The sequence below is a fragment of the Geotrypetes seraphini genome, chromosome 10 (genome assembly GCF_902459505.1).
Source record: "Geotrypetes seraphini chromosome 10, aGeoSer1.1, whole genome shotgun sequence".
Classification (NCBI taxonomy): Eukaryota; Metazoa; Chordata; class Amphibia; order Gymnophiona; family Dermophiidae; genus Geotrypetes; species Geotrypetes seraphini.
The window spans coordinates 18,553,774-18,575,095 of NC_047093.1; the positions used below are offsets into that span (position 1 = coordinate 18,553,774).

General features: G+C 42.9%; 1 protein-coding gene across 1 annotated transcript in view; it reads left to right on the forward strand.

Moving 5' to 3' along the window:
* Positions 1–21,322, forward strand: part of SMURF2 (SMAD specific E3 ubiquitin protein ligase 2) — a 192,008-nt gene that overhangs the window by 89,523 nt on the left and 81,163 nt on the right. The window contains exons 2-3 of the mRNA XM_033960928.1: positions 2,443–2,481; positions 4,129–4,237. Of these exons, the coding sequence (XP_033816819.1) occupies positions 2,443–2,481; positions 4,129–4,237 (148 nt within the window). The remainder of the gene's footprint in view (positions 1–2,442; positions 2,482–4,128; positions 4,238–21,322) is intronic.

Genomic DNA, 21,322 nt, shown 5'->3' on the forward strand with positions numbered 1-21,322 from the left:
AATGTTTTAGTAACACTGATAGGGAGTCTGAACAGTGGCATCCACCCCAGGCACCGTCTTGTTGGGGGGTGCCGGCACCCATCTTCTCCGCCCTTCCCACTCCTCCTCTTGCTGCATGCACCTTTAGTCCCGTCCCCCCATACCTGTAGCTCTTTGCTGGCGCAAGCAGCAACTGCAACCTGTTGCTCATGCCAGCGTTGGGTCCGGCGTCTAGGAAGTGATGTCAGAGGGAGAGCTGACGCCATCGCGAGCAGCACATTGGTGATACTGCTCACACCAGGAAAGTTAGAGGTACAGGGGAAGGGAAGGAGCACGTATGGCAGGGAGGGTGGAGGCCCCAGGCGCCTCTCAGCATCACTACGCCATTGGTCTGAAGCATCTTTCATTGGACCAGCATAAGAACAACTTAGATTTTTGAATCTTTATATGCCCAATTGATCTCATACAAATTCTAAACTTTCCTGTCAAACAATAAAACTTCCGTTCCCAGTCAACCTTAAAGCTAGATTTCCCTATGTTGATAAATATCAGTTTAAAATTAAAGTTAGAACACTCCCTTACCATCAGAAATCTGGAATGATATTGCTGTACAAAGAAAAACTATTCCTTCTTCTTACCTTGCAACAAGAATTCCTTCTTTCTTCCACTTTTAGAAAGCTTTAAATGTTTACAATTTCACTTATTTATCAAGGTTGAAAATAGTAACTTCTGACATTTCTATATGTATTTGATTTATATTTTCTCCTCTTGTTGTAGAAGTTTTGTGCTACTGTAATCCACCTTGAATCTGTGTAATTTGGGCTCTTTCCAATTATTTCGAAAACATCTGAAAACATGGCTATTTTCGACAATGTAAATTCCGCTGCTCTCTATATAACCATAATTTTTTTTTTTTTTTTAATTTTAAATTTTTATTAAATTTTCTTAACCACTAATTCTTATTATATTTTCCTTTCTTAAACTCTTGTAAACCGTGTCGAGCTCTATCCTTATAGAGAAGATGCGGTTTATAAGGTTAAGGTTTAGTTTAAAATAGGACTATCCAAAGACAGTAACTCAGACCAGCTTTCAAGACCATAGAGCAGCAGTGTGTAAGACATGAAGAGTAGAAACTCTCAAACATAATTATCCATTTAAACTGGTTATTCTTTTGTATCAAATAAAGCTTAAGATTGCCAAACAGGTTTACAGTATCATTTAAGCATGTACATGATGTGAATTGCCATTTGGTGGGTGGAAGGGGATGTATATGTTTGTTTATTAGTATTGATAGACTGCTCTTTGCTTTAATATCAGTGCAGTTTACAAAAGATTAGTTAGGAAAAGAGCGCCATTTCCATAAGAACAGTGAAGCAGGGAGAGGGAGAAAAAATATATACCAGTACAGCCATTCCCCGGGTTAAGAACGAATTCCATTTTTTGAAACGTTAATTCACCACTTTCTTCATTTCTCCATGTGCACCATCTTTCTCCCTCTCACTCAGACACCCATGCCCAACAATTCTAGCTTTCTATTCTCTCCCCATCTTTTCCTCACTCCCTCCATTGTTCCATCCTATGTCCCATGTTCATGTTTCCCTCCTTCCCTCTCTCCATTCTCTGTCCCAAGTTCATGCTCCCTTCCTCCTTTCTTCCTTCCTTCCATCTTTTGTCTGAAGTTTATCCTACCTCCCTTCCTTCTGTGTACCAACATGACCTTGCTTCTCCTTTCCTGTGTCAATGTGCCCCTTCTTCCTCCCTTCTGGGTCCCAACGTGCCCTTCATCCTTCCTTCCATTCTATGTCCCAAATTCGTGCCTTCCTCCCATAGGTGTTTACCTCCTCTGGCCGGTTGCCTCCTCCCAGCCGCACTTCTCTTCGCAAAGCTGCGGCTGCAGTTCCTACTTGTAGCCCATGGCTGACCCGGAAGCCTTCCCTCTGATGTTGGAGGGAAGGCTTCTGGGTCAGCTGTGTGCAGGAGCTGCTGCTTGCGGCTTTGCAAAGAGAAGTGTGGCTCAGAGGAGGCAGCTAGTTAGCAGAGATAAACACCCACAGGAGAGAGGGAGGCATGAATTTTGGACGCAGAATGGAGGCAATGATGTTGAAGGTCGCATTGGGACATGGAAATAAGGAGGAGGGTCTCGTTTGGAAAGGAAGGGAGGAAGAGGGGGGTGCGTTGGCACAGGAAGGGAGAGGCAAGACCCTGGTTTGTAAGTACGAGTCTGACTTAAGTCAGATGTTCTTAACCTGGGGACTGCCTGTAGTAAAGGCAACATTGGACTAAACAGTTATCTCCTATGGGATCATGGTCCTGACCCTTCTATGTTTACAGCACAAATACACCCTGTAGCAAGAATTGAGTTACTAATGTCAGTTTCAGAAATCCTTTCTGAAGAATGCAAATTCTGTGATCCTGCACCTACAAGTAACATTTTTAAAATTGAATCTTCTGTTTCCTTTACAGTACTATGTGCAAAAAACTTGGTGAAAAAAGATTTTTTCCGTGAGTATCATAATCATTTCTAGTTTATTCTGTGTTATGATTAATTTGTTGCATGGTTTTGTAGTAACTAATTAGTCATTTACCTATTTTCCTCTTGCTAACTCTTTTTCCCTGTTTTGTATTGACAAGTATGTTAATAGTGAAAGAATCAATAGTTCCAAATTGGCAAAACCCATGGAAAGACAATGTGGCTGTATTTCTAGAAGTAGAGAATATGATGTCAGGATCGTAATGTCCATGTAGTCTGCTGCATTTCCTTCTGCTGCAATATCTCAGGCCTGGGGTGATCTCTGGTTTTCTTTTCACAAATAAGGACCCTTTGTGCTCATCTCAGGCTGTCGTTGATTCAGTTGCTTCCTGCACCTCCTGTGAGAGAGGCTGTTCCGTGCATCCCCTACAACTTCTTTGCTAAACTTTTTCTCTCTAGTTACTTGTGCCTCATATCATGAAATCTTGTTCTAGGACTTTTTTTCATTTTGCTTGTGCATTATTTGAATATGCCTGCCATAGCTCCCCTTTCTGCTATCCTCTTCTTCTTCTTACAATGGCTTATATGATGTAGCTTACTCTTCTACTTCAGAAAGTTCTTCTTACCCTTGTTTTACTTTCCTGAGATACTCCTCTACCTTTGCAAAGCTAATATTTTTCAAGTCCAAAAATCATGATATTTATGCGACCCATCTCAACTATTGTTATTGTATTAAAACACACCATCTGAGTGCTGGAACTCAGGCGATGACCTACATTTATTTCATTAGAAAATACCAGGTCCAGTATAGTTGCCAGCCTTTTGGTTCTGTTAGCATTTGGCCACAGTAATCCATGCCCTAATTTATATGCATATAGTTTCCTATATATCCCCCACATCCAATTCTTCATGGACCTCCGCACCACCACTCACCGCTCAACAATATCTCATAGTGGCAAAATCATTTCGTCACAGGTCCAAACTACACTTGTATAAGAATTTTACTTAAACTTTCAACTTTTAAACATTAATTTAGATTTATAAACTGTGATGATAAATAATAAATTAATGAATAAAGTAAAACCTTGGTTTGCGAGCATAATTAGTTCCAGAAGCATGCTTGTAATCCAAAGCACTCGTATATCAAAACGAATTTCCCCATAGGAAATAATTGAAACTCAGATGATTCTACAACCCAAAAACTTTAATACAAAATACTGTATGCTGTGAGTGCTTGAGCTATGGGTAAATTGGACTTGACGCTTCTATTACGTTCAGCTGCGCTCGGTGTAAAATGTGCATGCTTGAACTGTGGGTTCTGGTGATGTGCTCGTACTGCAAGACAAAGCTCGTTTATCGAGTTAAAATTTAATAAAATGTTTTGCTCGTCTTGCAAAACACTCGCAAACATTTGTAAAACCACTCGCTATCCAAGGTTTGACTGAATATGGTTAAATGCAGTAGTTTCTATGGCTACTTAGAATTTGGAGACAAGTGTAATAATTAGTCTGACGTTGTGCCACCCACCTAATTTTTATACTGGTCTGTACTCTTCCATCCCCAGAACAATTTGAGTACTGTTGCAAACCACTCTAGTTAATCACAATGTTATGCATTAACTATTGACCTTGTATCCTTCAAGAATGATTTTTCCTAAGTGTTTTTTCCTTTACTTATAGGGCTTCCTGATCCATTCGCCAAGATAGTAGTTGATGGATCAGGGCAGTGCCATTCTACAGACACTGTGAAAAATACACTTGACCCAAAGTGGAACCAGCATTATGACTTGTAAGTATTCACCATGTTATTTTATACTAGTCTTTAAGCCCGTTACATTAACGGGTGCTAAAATAGATGTGTGTGTCCGTCTTTCTTTCTCTCTCTCTCTCTCTTTGGCCGCTTTTTTTTAGCACACCCCTCCTCCTAAAGCAGCCCCCTTTCCCTCTCTCCCTGGCCCCCTGTTGTGCCATGCCTGTCTGCTCTGTAGAAGAACCCAGCAAACAACACCCAAAATGACTGAAAGATGACAGTTCCACCCCCTACCCTAAACCCACCAGCTCCCCAAAACCAAACCCACTCCCCCCACCGCCAACCCAACCGCCCCCTTATTCCCCAATAGCAACTCTCGCCCCATCCCACCTAGGGAGACGGAGCGACGGAGTCACTAATGATGTGAGCAGGACCCCCAGCTTCCCCCACCCCAGGAAACCACCCCTGGGCCAAGATGAAAAAGTGCATCCATACTTCACCCAACCAAGCATTCCACATACTCATTCACAGTCAGCTGCATGTCTGTCCATCGGCAGGGGGAGAGAGGGAGAAGGAACTCCAAACCATTGAATATCCACAAAGGGCTACCAAGTCCACCTCCGACACACATACCCCTTTGCTCAAATAACAAAATAACATGCTCACCCAAACAGGTACTCTCTGAGCCGATGCGCCCGATTGAGCCTGAAAGGCCCCATGGCCGCCGCTAGCGCCGCGAGAGGGAGCGGGGCCTGGGCTGATGAGAGGAGCCACTGCAATGTCTAAAGAAACTTCGGCCGGTAGGGGCCGTATTGCATGAGGTGGAGAGCACCACAAACTCCACTGAATCTCCAGCCCCAATTCTAAGTATTGCTTTCTGTATCTGTCATCCACCGCAGTCTCCTCCCGGCAGCCGCCGCTCCGCACTGCCTTGCCGCGGCAGCGTCTAAAGACACTTCGGTTGGTAGGGCCGTATTGTGAGGTGGAGAGCAGGGAAGCTTTTCTGGCGCGCATACGCACTCGTGCCGCCGCGACAGATCAGGGAACATGCGGCGCGAGAGCGCATGCGTGCTTAGTGTTTTATTATATATGATAGGGCTCCTTTTACGAAGCCGCGTTAGCGGTTTTAGCACACTCAGCTTTTTAGCACATGCTAAACCCATGCTACGCGGCTAGAACTAACGCCACTCAATGCTGGCGTTAGCGTCTAGCACGTCCGGCAGTTTAGTGCATGCTATTACGTGCGTTAAACCGCTAACGCGGCTTCGTAAAAGGAGCCCATAGAGTTTAGAAATCAGTTTCCTTGCTTGGTTCATAATCACAAGTTAGCTATGTTTGTGGCCTGACACAACAAACTATTTCACTGTCTCTTGGTCTCCTTTTAATTATTTATTTTAAAAATTTCTATACCGCTTACAACTAAACGGTTAACAAGGTATACATAGCACTCTGTATACTTAAATGGTTGTATGTTAAGATTTTTGAAGAAAAGTTAAATACACTACTGGCCTATTTATTAAATAGTGATAAGTTACTGCACAGTAATTGCCAGAATTAATGCGTGGTAACTGAAAAATCTCTACATTAATTGCTGATACTGTTGGGATCTCATTTTATAAAATACATCAATGTGAGAAGTCCAAAACTTACCTGTTTTAGCCCATTTTACAAAGCCCATTAATCAAGAAAAACTCATAAATTAGTACAGTTGAATTGCTGAAATTGTTGGAGCTTGAGAGGACCATGAGCAGAGAAGCACTAAAACAGGGAAACTTATTAAAGATAACCATGCCACTATTGATCATTTAACCCTTTCAGGACCAAGGGACATATTTGTCCCATAACTTTAAAATCCTATCAATTTTGATTGGGATAGTCTACAGTTCTAAATTTGATATGTACGGATTCCATAGGATACTGCCTTTATGTAAACAAACTGGTTCCGACATTCATTCATTAGCGTCGTTGCCAGATTGACGAGAAGATTCACTTGCCACACTGTCCATAAGCCAGAAGTTTGATTTTTAAAAAAAAAAATAATGATATTTCACAAAAAAAAATCAATTTTTTGGCATCTGCAAGCCCTTTTTACCATAAAAATGTCGTCAAAACCACAAAAATTGGCCTACGATCCTTATGGTCCTGAAAGGGTTAATGTCCATATGTCAATGAAAAAGAAACATCTGAAATCTAAACTTTTGAAACAACTGGAAATCATTGCTTGCTGCGACCTCCAATTTTGAGATCCAACACAATCATGTTTTGGGACCAATCTTGCATCAGGGAAGACAAAACAAATCATTCTAATCCAGGTTTGGAATATGGCACTTGGAAATATGAATTCACACAGAGCACTTTGGCCATTTTCTTCCTTTACTTCATTAATCCAAGATGGCGACCATGCATCTTTTGCAGATACTTGCATGAAGGTTAGCGATCGATGAACTTCTCCTAAATCAGTGAACTATTTCATTTCATTATTCATTCCAAATGGACTGATGAGCATATGGCTCAGATATTACAGCATACCACTTCATTTGGTGAAACTGGATACATAGAGGTGGATGTAGCATGGTCTGAACGTAGAACATTTTTATAAAGAATTGGCAAGAGCTGAACTTCACAGGGCTACCTTAGCAGAATTTCAGACACAAGGTGATTTTGAGAGGACTTAGATGTTAAAAGAGCCAAGTACAGTATCTTCATCTCTAATGATAACATTTTGGAGAGGTGGAATGCTATTCTTAATCAATGTACTATCAATTTGATGCAGTTAATTGAGGAAACTACAGCTGATGTTGATATTGAAATTGAAAATGAAGGTAAGATACACACAACCCAATTAAAGCAATGGCACCTGATTATGAGGTGAAAATCACTGAATTAGAACAGTGGGTTTCTCATTTTAAGGCTAATACTCGTTGAGATAAAAACTAAAAAGAGATGAGTTTATCAAGCAGAATCCATTTATCTTTGGATGAATAAGTTTGATAAACAGAAGACTACCTAGGTAATAACTTTTCTGGATTCTCCTGGTGTGCAATAACATAAGATCTGATGAAGTAATGGTCAATATCTAAAGAATGTACCCATATAGAATAGGGTTTAAAGCAGACATGAGCAACTCCGGTCCTCGAGGGCCGGAATCCAATCGGATTTTCAGGATTTCCCCAATGAATATGCATGAGATCTATTTGCATGCACTGCTTTCAAAGCATATTACATTAGTGATTTCTATTCTGCCATTGCCTTGCGGTTCAAGGCGGATTACATAAGGAGTTTTATCCCAGGACAAGCAGGCAGCATATTCTCAACAGTGGGTGACGTCGCCGATGGAGCCCTGCAGCGGACAGCCTCGAAAGCAGACTTGCTTGAAGATCTTTGTAAGAGCTTCTGAGTGCTGCACTGCGCATGCGCGAGTGCCCTCCCGCCCGAGTTAGGGCACGCGTCTCCTGTGAGGAACCTCAGTTCAACGTTTTCCGCGGAGCCGAGAAGTCCTCTTCTTTCAGCTCTGCAGCCTTCTTCATTGCCTTCTCTCACCGCGGCTTTTGTTATTTTATTAGTCGCTGTGCTCGCGTTTCATTGTTATTTTCTTTTTTATACAATATTTTAAAAAAACAAAAAAAAACCCAAAACTTTTATTTGCGACCCATTCTGGACCTCAGAGCCCTTAACAAATTTCTAGTCAAAGAGAAGTTTCGGATGCTATCTTTACCAACCTTATATTCCCTGATGGATCAGGGAGATTTGCTATGCTCTCTGGATCTCAAAGAGGCTTATACTCGTATCCCGATTCATCCAGCCTCTCGCAAATATCTTCGATTCAGGGTGGGGAATCTTCATCTACAATACAGAGTTCTTCCTTTTGGACTTCCTTTTGTTTTGGACTCGCCTCATCCCCCAGAGTCATCAGGAAATGTCTGGTGGTGGTGGCTGCAGCCCTCAGTGCCCAGGGTCTTCAAGTTTTTCCATACCTGGACAACTGGCTTATCAAGGCCCCCTCTCATCAAGGGGTTATTGCAGCTACCCAACAGACTATTATGTTCCTCCAAAGTCTGGGGTTCGAAGTCAACTTTCCAAAATCCCAGCTGACCCCATCTCAGTCTCTCCAATTCATTGGGGTCACTCTAGACACTGTCCAGCTCAGAGCATTTCTACCTCCACCACGTCGGGATACCCTCATTTGCCTTTGCCATCAAGTGTCTCATCTCACATCAATTTCAGCAAGACAAATGATGGTTCTGCTCGATCACATGGCTTCTACAGTTCACGTGACTCCTTTTGCCAGACTTCACCTTCACATACCTCAGTGGACCCTGGCATCTCAGTGGCAACAAGCTACCAACCCGCTTTCTCAACAAATTACAGTAACTCCTTTGTTGAAGCAGTCTCTCCACTGGTGGATGCTCTCTTCCAATCTTTCCAGAGGTTTGCTGTTCCACAATCTCCCTCATCAGAAGGTTCTCACAACAGACTCGTCAACCTACACATGGGGAGCCCATCTCGACGGACTCCATACCCAAGGTCATTGGACTCCTGCGGACTGTCTTTGTCACATCAATCTGTTGGAACTCAGAGCGATTTTCAGTGCTCTCAAAGCTTTTCAACACCTTCTTCACGACAACATAGTCTTTGTCTGGACGGACAACCAAGTCGCCATGTATTATGTCAACAAACAGGGAGGTACGGGATCTCACTCCCTTTGTCAAGAAGCTCTGAAGCTGTGGGATTGGGCAGTCCATCAGAACATCTTTCTCAGAGCTGCATATATTCAAGGTCAGCACAACTGTCTGGCGGACAAATTGAGTCATCTTCTGCAACCTCACAAATGGACACTCAATTTCTTGCCTCTACGTCAGGTGTTTGCTCAATGGGGGACCCCTCAGATAGACCTCTTTGCGTCTCCCCTCAACAACAAGCTGCCTCAGTTCTGCTCTCGAATATACTCTCCCCAGCATCTCGATGCAGATGCTTTTCTCCTGGATTGGATGGGTCATTTTCTCTATGCCTTCCCTCCATTTCTCAAGACTCTTGTCAAACTCAAGACAGAACATGCCACCATGATTCTGGCCCAGACAACCATGGTACCCTTCTACTTCATCTCATCACCAGGGAGACTCTGCTTCTACCAGTTTTTCCCTCTCTGCTTACTCAAAGTCAAGGATCCTTGCTACATCCCAACCTGCAGTCTCTACACTTAACAGCTTGGTACCTTTCAACCTAACAGACTCTATACAGTTCTCTCAGTCTGTACAAGATATTTTAGTAGCTTCCAGAAAACTGTCCACTCGGCAGTGTTACTGCCAGAAGTGGACTAGATTTTCTGCTTGGTGTTTCACTTGCCATATGGAGCCAATGTCTACCTCCTTGACTTCTGTTTTGGATTATTTACTTCACTTATCACATTCGGGACTTCAGTCTACATCTGTCCGAGTCCATCTCAGTGCGATTGCTGCTTTTCATCAGCCTCTTGATGGGAAACCTCTGTTTGCACATCCTGTGGTTTCCCGCTTTATGAAAGGACTTTTTAATGTTCATCCACCACTTAAACCACCCCCAGTGGTCTGGGATCTCAGTATTGTCTTGGCTCAATTGATGAAGCCTCCATTTGAACCAATTGATAAGGCTCATCTCAAGTACCTTCTTGGAAAGTAGTTTTCCTGATTGCCCTCACGTCTGCTCGAAGAGTCAGTGAGTTACAAGCTTTGGTTGCGGATCCACCTTTCTCAGTTTTTCATCATGACAAGGTGGTCCTCCGTACTCATCCAAAATTCTTACCTAAAGTTGTTTCAGAATTTCACATCAATCAATCTATTGTTCTTCCAGTATTTTTTCCAAAGCCCCATTCTCACCCTGGAGAAGTGGCTCTCCGTACTTTGGACTGCAAGCGTGTCTTGGCTTTTTACTTGCAACACACTCAATCTCACAGGACAGCCCCACAACTTTTCATCTCCTTCGATCCAAATAAGTTGGGGCACCCTGTCTCGAAGCGAACCATCTCCAACTGGATGGCAGCTTGCATCTCTTTCTGCTATGCTCAGGCTGGTCTCCCTCTGCAGGGTCGAGTCATGGGCCACAGAGTTAGAGCTATGGCGGTGTCTGTAGCTTTCCTTGGATCAACTCCTATTGAGGAAATCTGCAAGGCTGCCACTTGGTCCTCGGTTTATACATTCACCTCTCATTACTGTCTGGATACTTTCTCCAGAAGGGATGGCCATTTGGCCAATCTGTTTTGCAAAATCTTTTTTCTTAACTTGCCAACTCTCCCTCCATCCCATTATGCTTAGCTTGGAGGTCACCCACTGTTGAGAATATGCTGCCTGCTTGCCTGGGATAAAGCACAGTTACTTACTGTAACAGTTGTTATCCAGGGACAGCAGGCAGATATTCTCACAACCCATCCTCCTCCCCTGGTTGGCTTCTTAGCTAGGTATCTGAACTGAGGTTCCTCACAGGAAATGTGTGCCCTAACTTGGGCGGGAGGGCACTCGGGCATGCGCAGTGCAGCACTCGGAAGCTCTTACAAAGATCTTCAAGCAAGTCTGCTTTCGAGGCTGTCCACTGCGGGGCTCTGTCGGTGACATCACCCACTGTTGAGAATATCTGCCTGTTGTCCCTGGATAACAACTGTTACGGTAAATAACTGTGTTATTTGGACATTTAGGGATACATAAGGAGTTATGGAGTGGGTTGCTATTGGGGATTGAGATGAATCTTGCTGTGTTAGTTTGTCTTTAAGGATTTCTTGAATAGCACGTTTTATTTTCCTTTTCTGAAGGATTTGTAGTCTGGGGTCATGATCAGTAAATTGCAGAATTAGTAGTCTAGTTTTGCTGCCTGAGTGGCCAGGAGGGTGCGTGAATGGAGTGTGGATTCTCCTATGTCTGGTTGTGGTTGTTTGGATTAGTCGGTTGTTCAAGTAGGATGGGCAGTCTCTGTTTATGTTTTAAATAGTAGACAGTAGAATTTGAATAGTATTCTTGCTTATATTGGGAGCCAGTGTGAATTGAGGTAAGCCGCTGTGATGTGGTTGTGTTTCCTCAGTGAGTAGATAAGTCTCAGAGCTGTGTTTTGTACTGTTTGTAGTTGTTTTATCATGATTGCGGTGCAGGAAAGATAGAGGGGAAATCCTGAGAACCTGATTGGATTCCGATCCTCGAGGACCAGAGTTGCCCATGTCTGGTTTAAAGGGTTCTAAACATCTTCATGTTTACCTATTTTATCCCAGGACAAGCAGGCAGCCTATTCTCAACCTGTGGGTGACATCATCCAAGGAGCCCTGAAGCGGACAGCTTCGTAAGCTGATTTGCTTGCAGAACTTAGAAAGTTTGCGAGTGCCTTCCCGCCCACACAAGGGTGCGCATCTCTTCAGTTCTCTGTTTTCCGCGGAGCCGAGAAGTTGTGTTTTCAACGCTCTATGCTAGACTCAGTTCTAAACTTCGTGCCTTCTCTCGCCGTGGCTCATGTTTTCTTATTTTACAGGGTCGCTGTGTTTCTTGCGTGTTTTCTTTTCTTTTCAATTTAAAAAAAACCAAACTTTAATTTTATTTTTTTGTCATGGCATGGTCTGCTTTGCGGCCTCCACCGCTGGGTTTCAATTTTGCTGCAGCTATCTTCCCACCTATGTCCAGGCCGGTCACAGGCTTCAAAAAGTGTAGCCGTTGCCAGCATGCAATCTTCCTCACTGACCCACTTAGGTGGTGTATTCAGTATTTGGGACCTGACCATCATCCGGAGTCGTGTACCCTTCAACCTTGAGCCCGCAAGTGTCGTCGAGTTCAGATGGAAAAGCTCTTTAGCAGTATGTATCCCCTTGCCCCGGTCTCGACCTCACATCTGGTCAAGCTTACCGGGGTTCCGCCTTCTGCCTCGACCTTGGCCTCCTCCTTGATCAAGCCTGCCTCGTTCGGGACCTCATCCTCGAGCAAATCTACTAAGTCTTCAGGTGCCAGCAGTGGTCATCAAGCTGCCTAAGAAGCTTGTCTCCAAGTCGAAGACATTTGAGCCATCTTTCAATATTTATAATATATATAAAGAGAATCTCACTCTTTACACCAAAACAATTCACTCCAAAAAAAGAAGAATGACTCTTCGACTTGGACACTCAACTTAAGATAGTATAGTAGCGCTAGACAATATATCAATGTTTTATAAATTCTTTCTTAGTCCAGTTTCTTTACAACAGTACTTTTTAGGAATTCAGATATCCACCCTTATCGATAGATACAGGTGGTGGGATTCTTCATGATTCTAAGTACTATTTCCCAACTATTTACTTATTTCAATTATTTTATATAAATATAATAAATAATAGACTTAGCTTATTCAAAGTCCATTCCATTTCCCGATGGAGTAAGGAGCTCAAGATTAATTTGGACTCTGATTCCAAATACACTACTGAGTATTTAGAAGAGATGGGTATGTCTCGACCTCCTGTGGAGTCTTTCAAAATACCCATAAATAGACTCCTCTCTCAAACTTTCAAGAGGAATCTTGAAAAACCTTATTCCATTCCTGCTGTTCCAAGGAAGCTGGAATCCCGTTACAGAATGGTCCATTGCGAGGGCTTCGAGAAGTCTCAATTATCACATCAATCCCTTCTCATGGATTCCTCTTTGAAAAGGAACAACCCTTCCAAGGTTTATGCCACTGTCCCTCCTGGAAGAGGAGGCAGGACCATGGACAAGTTTGGGCGCCGTTTGTATCAGAATTCTCTGATGGCAACCAGGACTGATAAATTAACTGTCTATGCAAAGGTATGGAGGTGGTTTCAGGTCTGGTATTCCCAGAAGAGTGACGACCTGGTCACAGCACCAGTGTTGCTTGTTCTAGCTTTCCTTCAAGAAGGGCTTGAGAATGGACTAGCGTTTGGCTCTCTCAAAGTACAGATAGTGGGTCTTTGGTGCTCTAGATCCCCGATTAATAGAAGGACATTGGCCTCTCACCCAAATGTGTCCAGATTTTGGAAGGAAGCATTATGTTTACATCCTACTGGTCATGAATCTTTTCCAGCGTGGAATCTTAATCTTTCTGTGTGAGTCTTGGGAGACTGCGTCAATAATGGACCTGACAGTTAAGTGTTTTAGTGGTGATTGCGTCAGCACAATGGATGTCTGAGCTACAGGCCTTATCCTGCAGAGAATCCTTTCTCAGGGTTTCAGAGATGGGGGTTTCACTGAGGACGGACCCCCCTTTCTTGCTGAAAGTAGTCTTCAGTTTTCATGTCAGCCAGGAAGTACTGTTGTTGGCCTTCATGCCCTTGGGGGTCCAAGAAGAGTGACAAGGCTCTGAAATTGCTGGATTTTCGCAGTGTTGCTTCGTTATCTGGAAGCGACGAATGAACTTAGACTGTTGGATCATCCTTTTGTACTGGCATATACTAGCAGCTGGGATTGGCCAGCTTCAAAAGCGACCATTGCTAGATGGATTCGTATGGCTATTTCTTCTGCTTGTATTGGTAGCAGAAAGCAAACTCCAGTAGATGTAAAGGCCCATTCCACTAGGAGTGTAACTTCTTCCTGGGCGGAGTCCAGATAAGTTTCCTCTGAGGAAATTTGTAGAGTGGCCACGTGGTCTTTCCTCCATACTTTCACAGAGTTTTATAAGGTGGATGTGATGGCCAAATTGGATACCGCATTCAGATCTTCAGTACTTTCAGTAGGCTCATCTGTCTCTTCCTAGATTCTGGTAGACTGCTTTGATAACGTCCTACAGGTTCCAGAATGATGTGCCTTTTACACTAGAAGAGAAAATTAGGTACTGAACCTTGATAATCTTCTTTCTAGTAAATAGGCACATTATTCTGGAAGCCCACCCTATCAGATGTTCATTAGCCTGCTTCCTGTCTCGGACATGTCTGTATTCCTGGATGCCTTGTTTCTTTCCCCCATCCAGCACGGTCAACGATAGGGGAAACCACTACTATTTTTAAAAGACTAGGGGGTATCTTTCAGAATTCCAAGACTTAATGCAGATTGTACTCGGGAAGATGGCCTGTTTGTTCCCCCTCGTATTGTTGAATGGTTTTTATTGTTTAATGATATATTTTGTGTTAAATGTTGTGATATGAGCAGAACAGACTTGTCTCTCAGGGAGTTTCCTTGCATTTCTCCATTTTATGTTTCTTCTCTAGGACTGACCATCTGCTTTGATATGAACTGAGGATTTACAGGACAACCCAGAGTGAGGGGAGGTGGATCAGAGAAATGTAAATGAGGCTCTCTACACCAGATCTTATGATCAGGGGGTAGCAACCCACAAGTTCCAGAATGATGCCCCTGTTTACTAGAAAGAAAGAATATCAAGGTAAGTACTTAACTCTTGAGTTTCATATGAACTTTGCTTCTTTTACTTAGTTCCCCCTCATCTGTTAAGAAAAAGTAACCCTTTCCATTTAGTAAGTCTGGAAAAACTGGGCAGCAAAAATAGAAGTTGATCTCCAAGAGCTGATGATTTTTTCCCTGCATTTATGGTACTGCAGTATTTGCTTTTCTTCCCTTTCCTGAAATTCATGGGGTCAAGCAGACACAGTATGTCAGACTGTTTCCCCGGCACACTACCGCTGCACCGGAAAACTGCCATCTGTTTTATGACACATTCACTGTCATAAAAAATAACTTTCATGTGAAGGACAGCAAATGATGTCTCGCTGGCTAGACACCAGCCTGACCTTTCTTGCCCACAATATACAGTGATCAAATGGAAGAGAGATGAAAAGATGTTAGTATTTCAGGAACATCTCATTGTACTCTTTTCATCTATCCATCAGTAAAGGGTTGCAAGTTTTAAAAGATATCACAAACGTAAGCCTTCATATCAAGCTGCTGTCTGGGATAAAGATTTTAAGCATCTATTATCTGTATTTGTTTCATATTAGGATTTCAGAAGGCATCTAAAGACTTACTTGTTTTCTAGATTCCTGGGTAACTAATCTCCTAAAGAGTTTCATTTTGATATAGATTAATCTTTTGTAAACTGCACGGTTATGTGGTCTATAAGTTGATTTTATGTTATGTTATAGAAAGAGGTCCTCACACTTTTGTAAACCGCATAGATCCTCACAGTTATGTGGTCTATAAGTTGATTTTATGTTATGTTATGGAAAGAGGTCCTTTGCAGAGTATGGTTAGGGCTTAAAAGTATACACTTCCCCCTCTGTATTCGTGAATTCCGTATCTGCGGATTTGCTTATTCGTGGTTTTAAAACAAAAAATGCATTTTCATTTTTCAGGCTAATTTAAACCCTGTAAGCCCCCCGTTAAGCCTTACCTGGTGGTCTAGCGGGTTTTTGGGGCAGGGCGATCTTCTCACGCTCCTGCCCCGTACACATTGCTCACAGGAAATGGCTCGAGAGTCTACGGGAGCTCAAGGCAGCCATTTCCTGTGAGCGATCTGCATGGGGCAGGAGCGTGGGAAGATCGCTCCTGCCTGAAAGCCCACTAGACCACCAGGTAAGGCTTGAAAGGGGGCTTTCAGGGCTTAAAATAGCCAGGGGAAGCGGGGGTTGGGGGCAGAACCAGCCCGAATATTATTCGCAGTTTTTTAATATTCTCGGCCGGCTCTGCCCCTAACCCCCACGAATAAGGAGGGGGAAGTGTATTTCTTTTCTAATGAGTTTGAAGCCAAGGTTTATATAGCAGAGCATATATCAATGAAATGGGACAGACCTTGGGTTTACTTGCACCACAGTGATACAGTTTGCCTATTTTTAACATTTAACTCTGTACATATTGGTTTTGGTTTTCTTTGAGATGGGGTGCCTGCCTACTAATTAAGTTGGAATGGGTCACAAGAAAAAGACTGGAAAATGTGGGATACACAACGATGTTCTCTGGTGGTACCAGTCTGTAATTTATGATGCTCTATTGAACTACTTCTCTCATCGTATTTGACTTGATGCAAGAACCCAAATTTCTTTTAGTCTAAATCAGAGGTGTCCAAACTTTTGGCTTCACTGGGCCGTATTGGCTAAAAAAAATGTTTATGGGGCCGCACAAACTTTCAAACGCTGCAGCAAGACACAGGAGGGAGCTGGCAAGATGGTAAATACCCGGGGGCAGCAGAGGAAAACACTGCATCGCCCTTGACCGGGGCCGCACAAAATACTTCACCGAGCCGCAGGTTGGACACCCCTAATCTAAATGATGATTCTGGGGTTCCAGTGCATTGGTTCTTGTTTCTCTGATGAAAGCAGTATGATGGACAAAAATAACAAATGATAACAGTGGCTGCTTGAAAAGGAAAAGAAATGAATGGTAGAAATGTGTATTTTCTCTGTAGCTCAGAAGTTAGCATTGTGTGTCTGTAGGCCAGTTTGGTTTTTTTTAACGAGTGCTCTTTATATTAATTTTACTGATTTGTACATCGCTTAGAACTTTGAATAAGCGATCAATCAAATTTATATTAAACTTGAAACTTGAACATGCATTGATGGTCTAACATGGATTAAATTATATCCTTTTAAAGTAAAGGAAATAGTGTCAGCTTGCATCTTTAACTGGGCTTTAATATTGCCCATTATCTATTGTCTGCAGAAGATTTTGAATTTAAAATTACATGGAATATAGAAGGGATTTTGATTTAACTTATGTCTTTCTCAGAAAATCAAAACAAGCTCAGTACATTTTTCTGTCCACAAAGGGATTCCTATCTCTTTGCACCTGAGTTAATGAAGTGTTAAATGACTTCCCCAAAATCACAAGTATGGCAATGGGATTTGAACCCTGGCTTTCCTGGTTCTTAGCTCATTGTTCTAACTAGAGAATGACACAGGGACAAATTTTTTCCCGTTCCTGCAGGAACTCATTTTCACATCCCATGCTGGCGAGTTCTTTTCCTGTCCCTGCCCCATTCCTGCAAGCTCTGTCCTCATCTGCAGAAGCCTGAAACACTTTAAAATCATAATTAGCAACATTGTAGAGCTCAGATTGTGATGTCATAATGCCTCATTCCACCAATGCCTAAGCTCCGCCCTCGTCTGCACAAGCCTCAAACACTTTGAAATCATAAGTAGCAACATTGTAGAGCTCAGATTGTGATGTCATAATGCCTCATTCCACCAATGCCTAAGCTCTGTCCTCATCTGCATAAGCCTCAAACACTTTAAAATCATAAGTGTCCGAGGCTTGTGCGGTTAAGGTAGAGCGTACAGGAATGGGGCAAGGACAAGGACTGTGACAAAACTCATGAAGAGAGGGAATTTGAGTTCCTGTGGTGACGGGGAAAAATTTGACCCCGTGTCATTCTCTATTTCTGACCTTAGGCCACTCCTTCAGATGTACATGAAGGCTCCCTATAGACAACAGGATAAAGTTTATTTGCTTATGTGACCCAGATTTATGTTTTTTGGTTCATGGTTTACTTTATCAGTAAAGTTAACTTTGCAAGGTACATAATTCCAGAAATTCACAATGATGCAATAACACACACCCCCCACAGAAATTAGGTTCCAGTCATTTAAATTTAGACATACTGTCACTGTCTAGCCAAAGGGGTGTTGGCAATTACTCACTGGCCTGCTACCCAAAAGGATATTCTATACTAGCTGATGTAGAATTCCATGGTGTGCTGTAAATGAGTTGAAGCAGAATAATAATAATAATTTATTTTCATGTATACCGCCCCACCAGCAGTTCACAACAGATGAACTGAAACATTTCAGTTAAAAAATACAATTTAAATAACTAGATACACTTCCCCCTCCCCATTCATGGTTTCCCTACTCACGATTTCACATAATCGCGATTTTTTTTTGGGGGGGGGAGGAGGTGGAAAACCCCCCATATTTTTGTCTTCCCCCCTGGGATCCTGGCCTTACCTGGTGGTCTAGCTGGTTTTCGGGGCAGGAGTGATCTTCCTACACTCCTGCCCCGTGCAGATAGCCATTAGGAAATGGCTGTGGGGAGTTCCCGTAGTCACCGGCAGAGCAAATCAGGGCAGTAGAAGGCCGCGAAGCAGCGTGTTTAGAGTGCTGCGGCCGCTGCTGGAGTCATGAGGTTTGTCGGCACCGTGGGAAGGGAAGGGGGGTGGTGGCAAGGGACTAAGGGAGCTGGCCAGACCGCGGTTGGAGGGTCGGATTGGAGGCTCAACGGGGGATTGGGTGCGGTGGGGAGGGGGGTGGGGGGCGAAGACGACAACACTCAACCTCTCACTGGGGGCGGACTGGACACGAAATTTGTGGTGCCGGAAAGGCTCTAGACGCGAGCTGGGAGGAAGACCGGCAGTTGCTGAGGCTGCCCGGAGACTGCGTTCAGCTTCCCAGGAACCCCGTTACACTTTCGGTGCGCCTCCAGGTTCACGTGCATGGCCTGCACTGCACACTCCAAAGAGGGGAGCAGAAGGAACGGCGGTAGCGACAGCGGTTTCTTTCGCAGTGAGTGAGGGTTGGAGGGGGGGAAGCTCCAGAGTGTTTCCTGCCACCGTGTTCTAAAATAGAATCCGGCCATGGATCACAAAACACAGCGGCAGGGAACACGAAACCCTAAGTGCGCATGCGCGCTTAGGGTTTTATTATATAGGATGCAAAATTGTGATTTAGATTCTAAAGTATCAACTGCAAGAGACAAGATTTTGGTGTAGTCCTCTATGCTTTTTTGTAGAGGGGAGAATCAATATCTGGCTTGTGCCTGGAAAACTTGTGCCTTAAGTGTCCAGTGGTTGCGTCCACAACTGCCTTCAGCTTTCACCTCCTCCAGCACTGGACACAACCGCTATGTTACATCAAGCAGTCACCGCCAAGAGAGGTGCCGAATTTCGTGAGAGTTCACGAGATTATGTACACTCGCACAAGCTGTACTACCTCCAATGGTTACCTTATATTCTTGAACATTGCCCACCTCACCTGTACACAATTGTCCTCTCCACTCCACCTCACAATCGCGTATAGACGCAGGAAAGTGCTTGCGTGAGGTTACAGCAGTGAGGTGGGCAACGTTCCAGAACAATGGTAACATACCAAGGGCCTCAAAATAGTACCTGGCGGGGCCGCAGTTTAAGACCACTGGTCTAATAGGTTCTTTGAAAACAATGGCAAACCATGCAGTGGTTTAATAAGTCTTAAGACTGCAAAAACTATTTGTGTGATTTTAATACAAAAAACACAGTGCTGCTGAAGAGTGAGCTGTCCAGAGTTAACATACACTTGGCAGCAATAGTGAAGGGAAATTTGATGGTTTTTAACGAGACAAATTGCTGTAGCTGCAATCCAGTAAGCAGAAGCGAGTTTGATTTCCTGAGAGAATTCAAACAGCAAGGAAAGGTAAACGTTTGAATTTGAAAACTATGCCTCAGGCGGAGCTTAACAACAGGAAAGCATGCTCAGTACGTAGAATGAAAAAGTCACTTGTTAAGACAAGGAAGAGAGAAACCGGCAAGAGCTGTTTGGGTCTGAAGATTCAGTAGTCTGGCATAGTGATATAGTAAATGACAGTTGAGAGAGACCTGCACAGTCCACCCAGTTTACCCAACAAGGTGGCCAGAGCCACACCCACCACTCTGTGTAGGTCAGTGGTTCCCAACCATGTCCTGGAGGACCACTAGCCAGTTGGGTTTTTGGGATAGCCCTAATGAATATGCATGAGAGAGATTTGAATACAATGGAGGTGACAGGCATACAAATCTGCCCCATGCATATTCATTAGTGCTATCCTGAAAACCTGACTGGCTGGTGGTCCCCCAGGATAGGGTTGGGAACCATTGGTGTAAGTTGCACTCCTTCGTGAATAAACACTGGCATCCATAGTCGTCAATGTGTAATTAAACTATCAGCATTTTGGTTAGCGCACCTTAGTAAAATGGCCCCTTTATTTGGTAATTTTAACCTTAAAATGTCTTCCCCTTTCCTACTGAGATGCACATCGTCTGCACTCATTAGCAACAAATGGAATTTTTGAAACTTCGTTCCTGTAGTGTAGACCAGTGGTCCCCAAGCCTGTCCTGGAGGACCACCAGCCAGTCGGGTTTTCGGATAGCCTTAACCCTTTCAGGACCATAAGGATCGTAGGCCAATTTTTGTGGTTTTGACGACATTTTTATGGTAAAAAGGGCTTGCAGATGCCAAAAAATTGATTTTTTTTGTGAAATATCATTATTATTTTTTTTTTTAATCAAACTTCTGGCTTATGGACAGTGTGGCAAGTGAATCTTCTCGTCAATCTGGCAACGACGCTAATGAATGAATGTCGGAACCAGTTTGTTTACATAAAGGCAGTATCATATGGAATCTGTACATATCAAATTTAGAACTGTAGACTATCCCAATCAAAATTTATAGGATTTTAAAGTTATGGGACAAATATGTCCCTTGGTCCTGAAAGGGTTAAGAAATATGCATGGAGCAGATCTGCATTCCTATCATCTTCATTACATGCAAATCTCTTTCATGCAAATTCATTAGGGCTGGTGGTCCTCCAGGACAGGGTTGGGAACCACTGGTGTAGACCATGCTGAGTCCAAAACCTCAGTCATCTGCCAGCCTTTTCAGTAGTTCAGGGGAGTGACTGTTTATGTGAAGAGGATGAACTCTATTACTGTACACCCTGACCTAGTCTGCTCTTAACATGATTGATATTTTAATTCTGCACGACTGCTGGTTCTGTTTTCCCTCCCTTTCGTTCCTCCCTACTTCCTCCTTTTTCTTTATATATAGTAGTTCTTCCCTTTATTCTATTGTTGCTGTCATGTCTGTGTATTATTGTATTTTATTATGATATTGTCTCCTGTTTATTTGATTACGAATTTTGCCTTTGTAAACAGCCTTGAAATCTGATTAGGTGGTGTAACAAATTTCAATAAACTTAACTTAATATTCCATTCAATGCAAGTGAGAAAATGTATTCAATTTCCAGTAATGGTCACAGATTAAAATAAAAAGTCACAGTGAGAGTTTACGCTGCTTTACTTACGTTGCTTTCCATTTTTAGATTGTATAGGTATGACTAGCATTTTTGTAATAAATCCTTATGTCCAAACCTCAGGCTCAGCTAAGTTTAGCATGTGATTTTTTTTTTTTTTAAATTCTTTATTCGTTTTTACATATTACAACAAGTGTATAAGAAAAATCATTTGAACTTATAAATATACACTTGATTAACTTTCATATATCATTAAAAATATAACTTTTCAGCC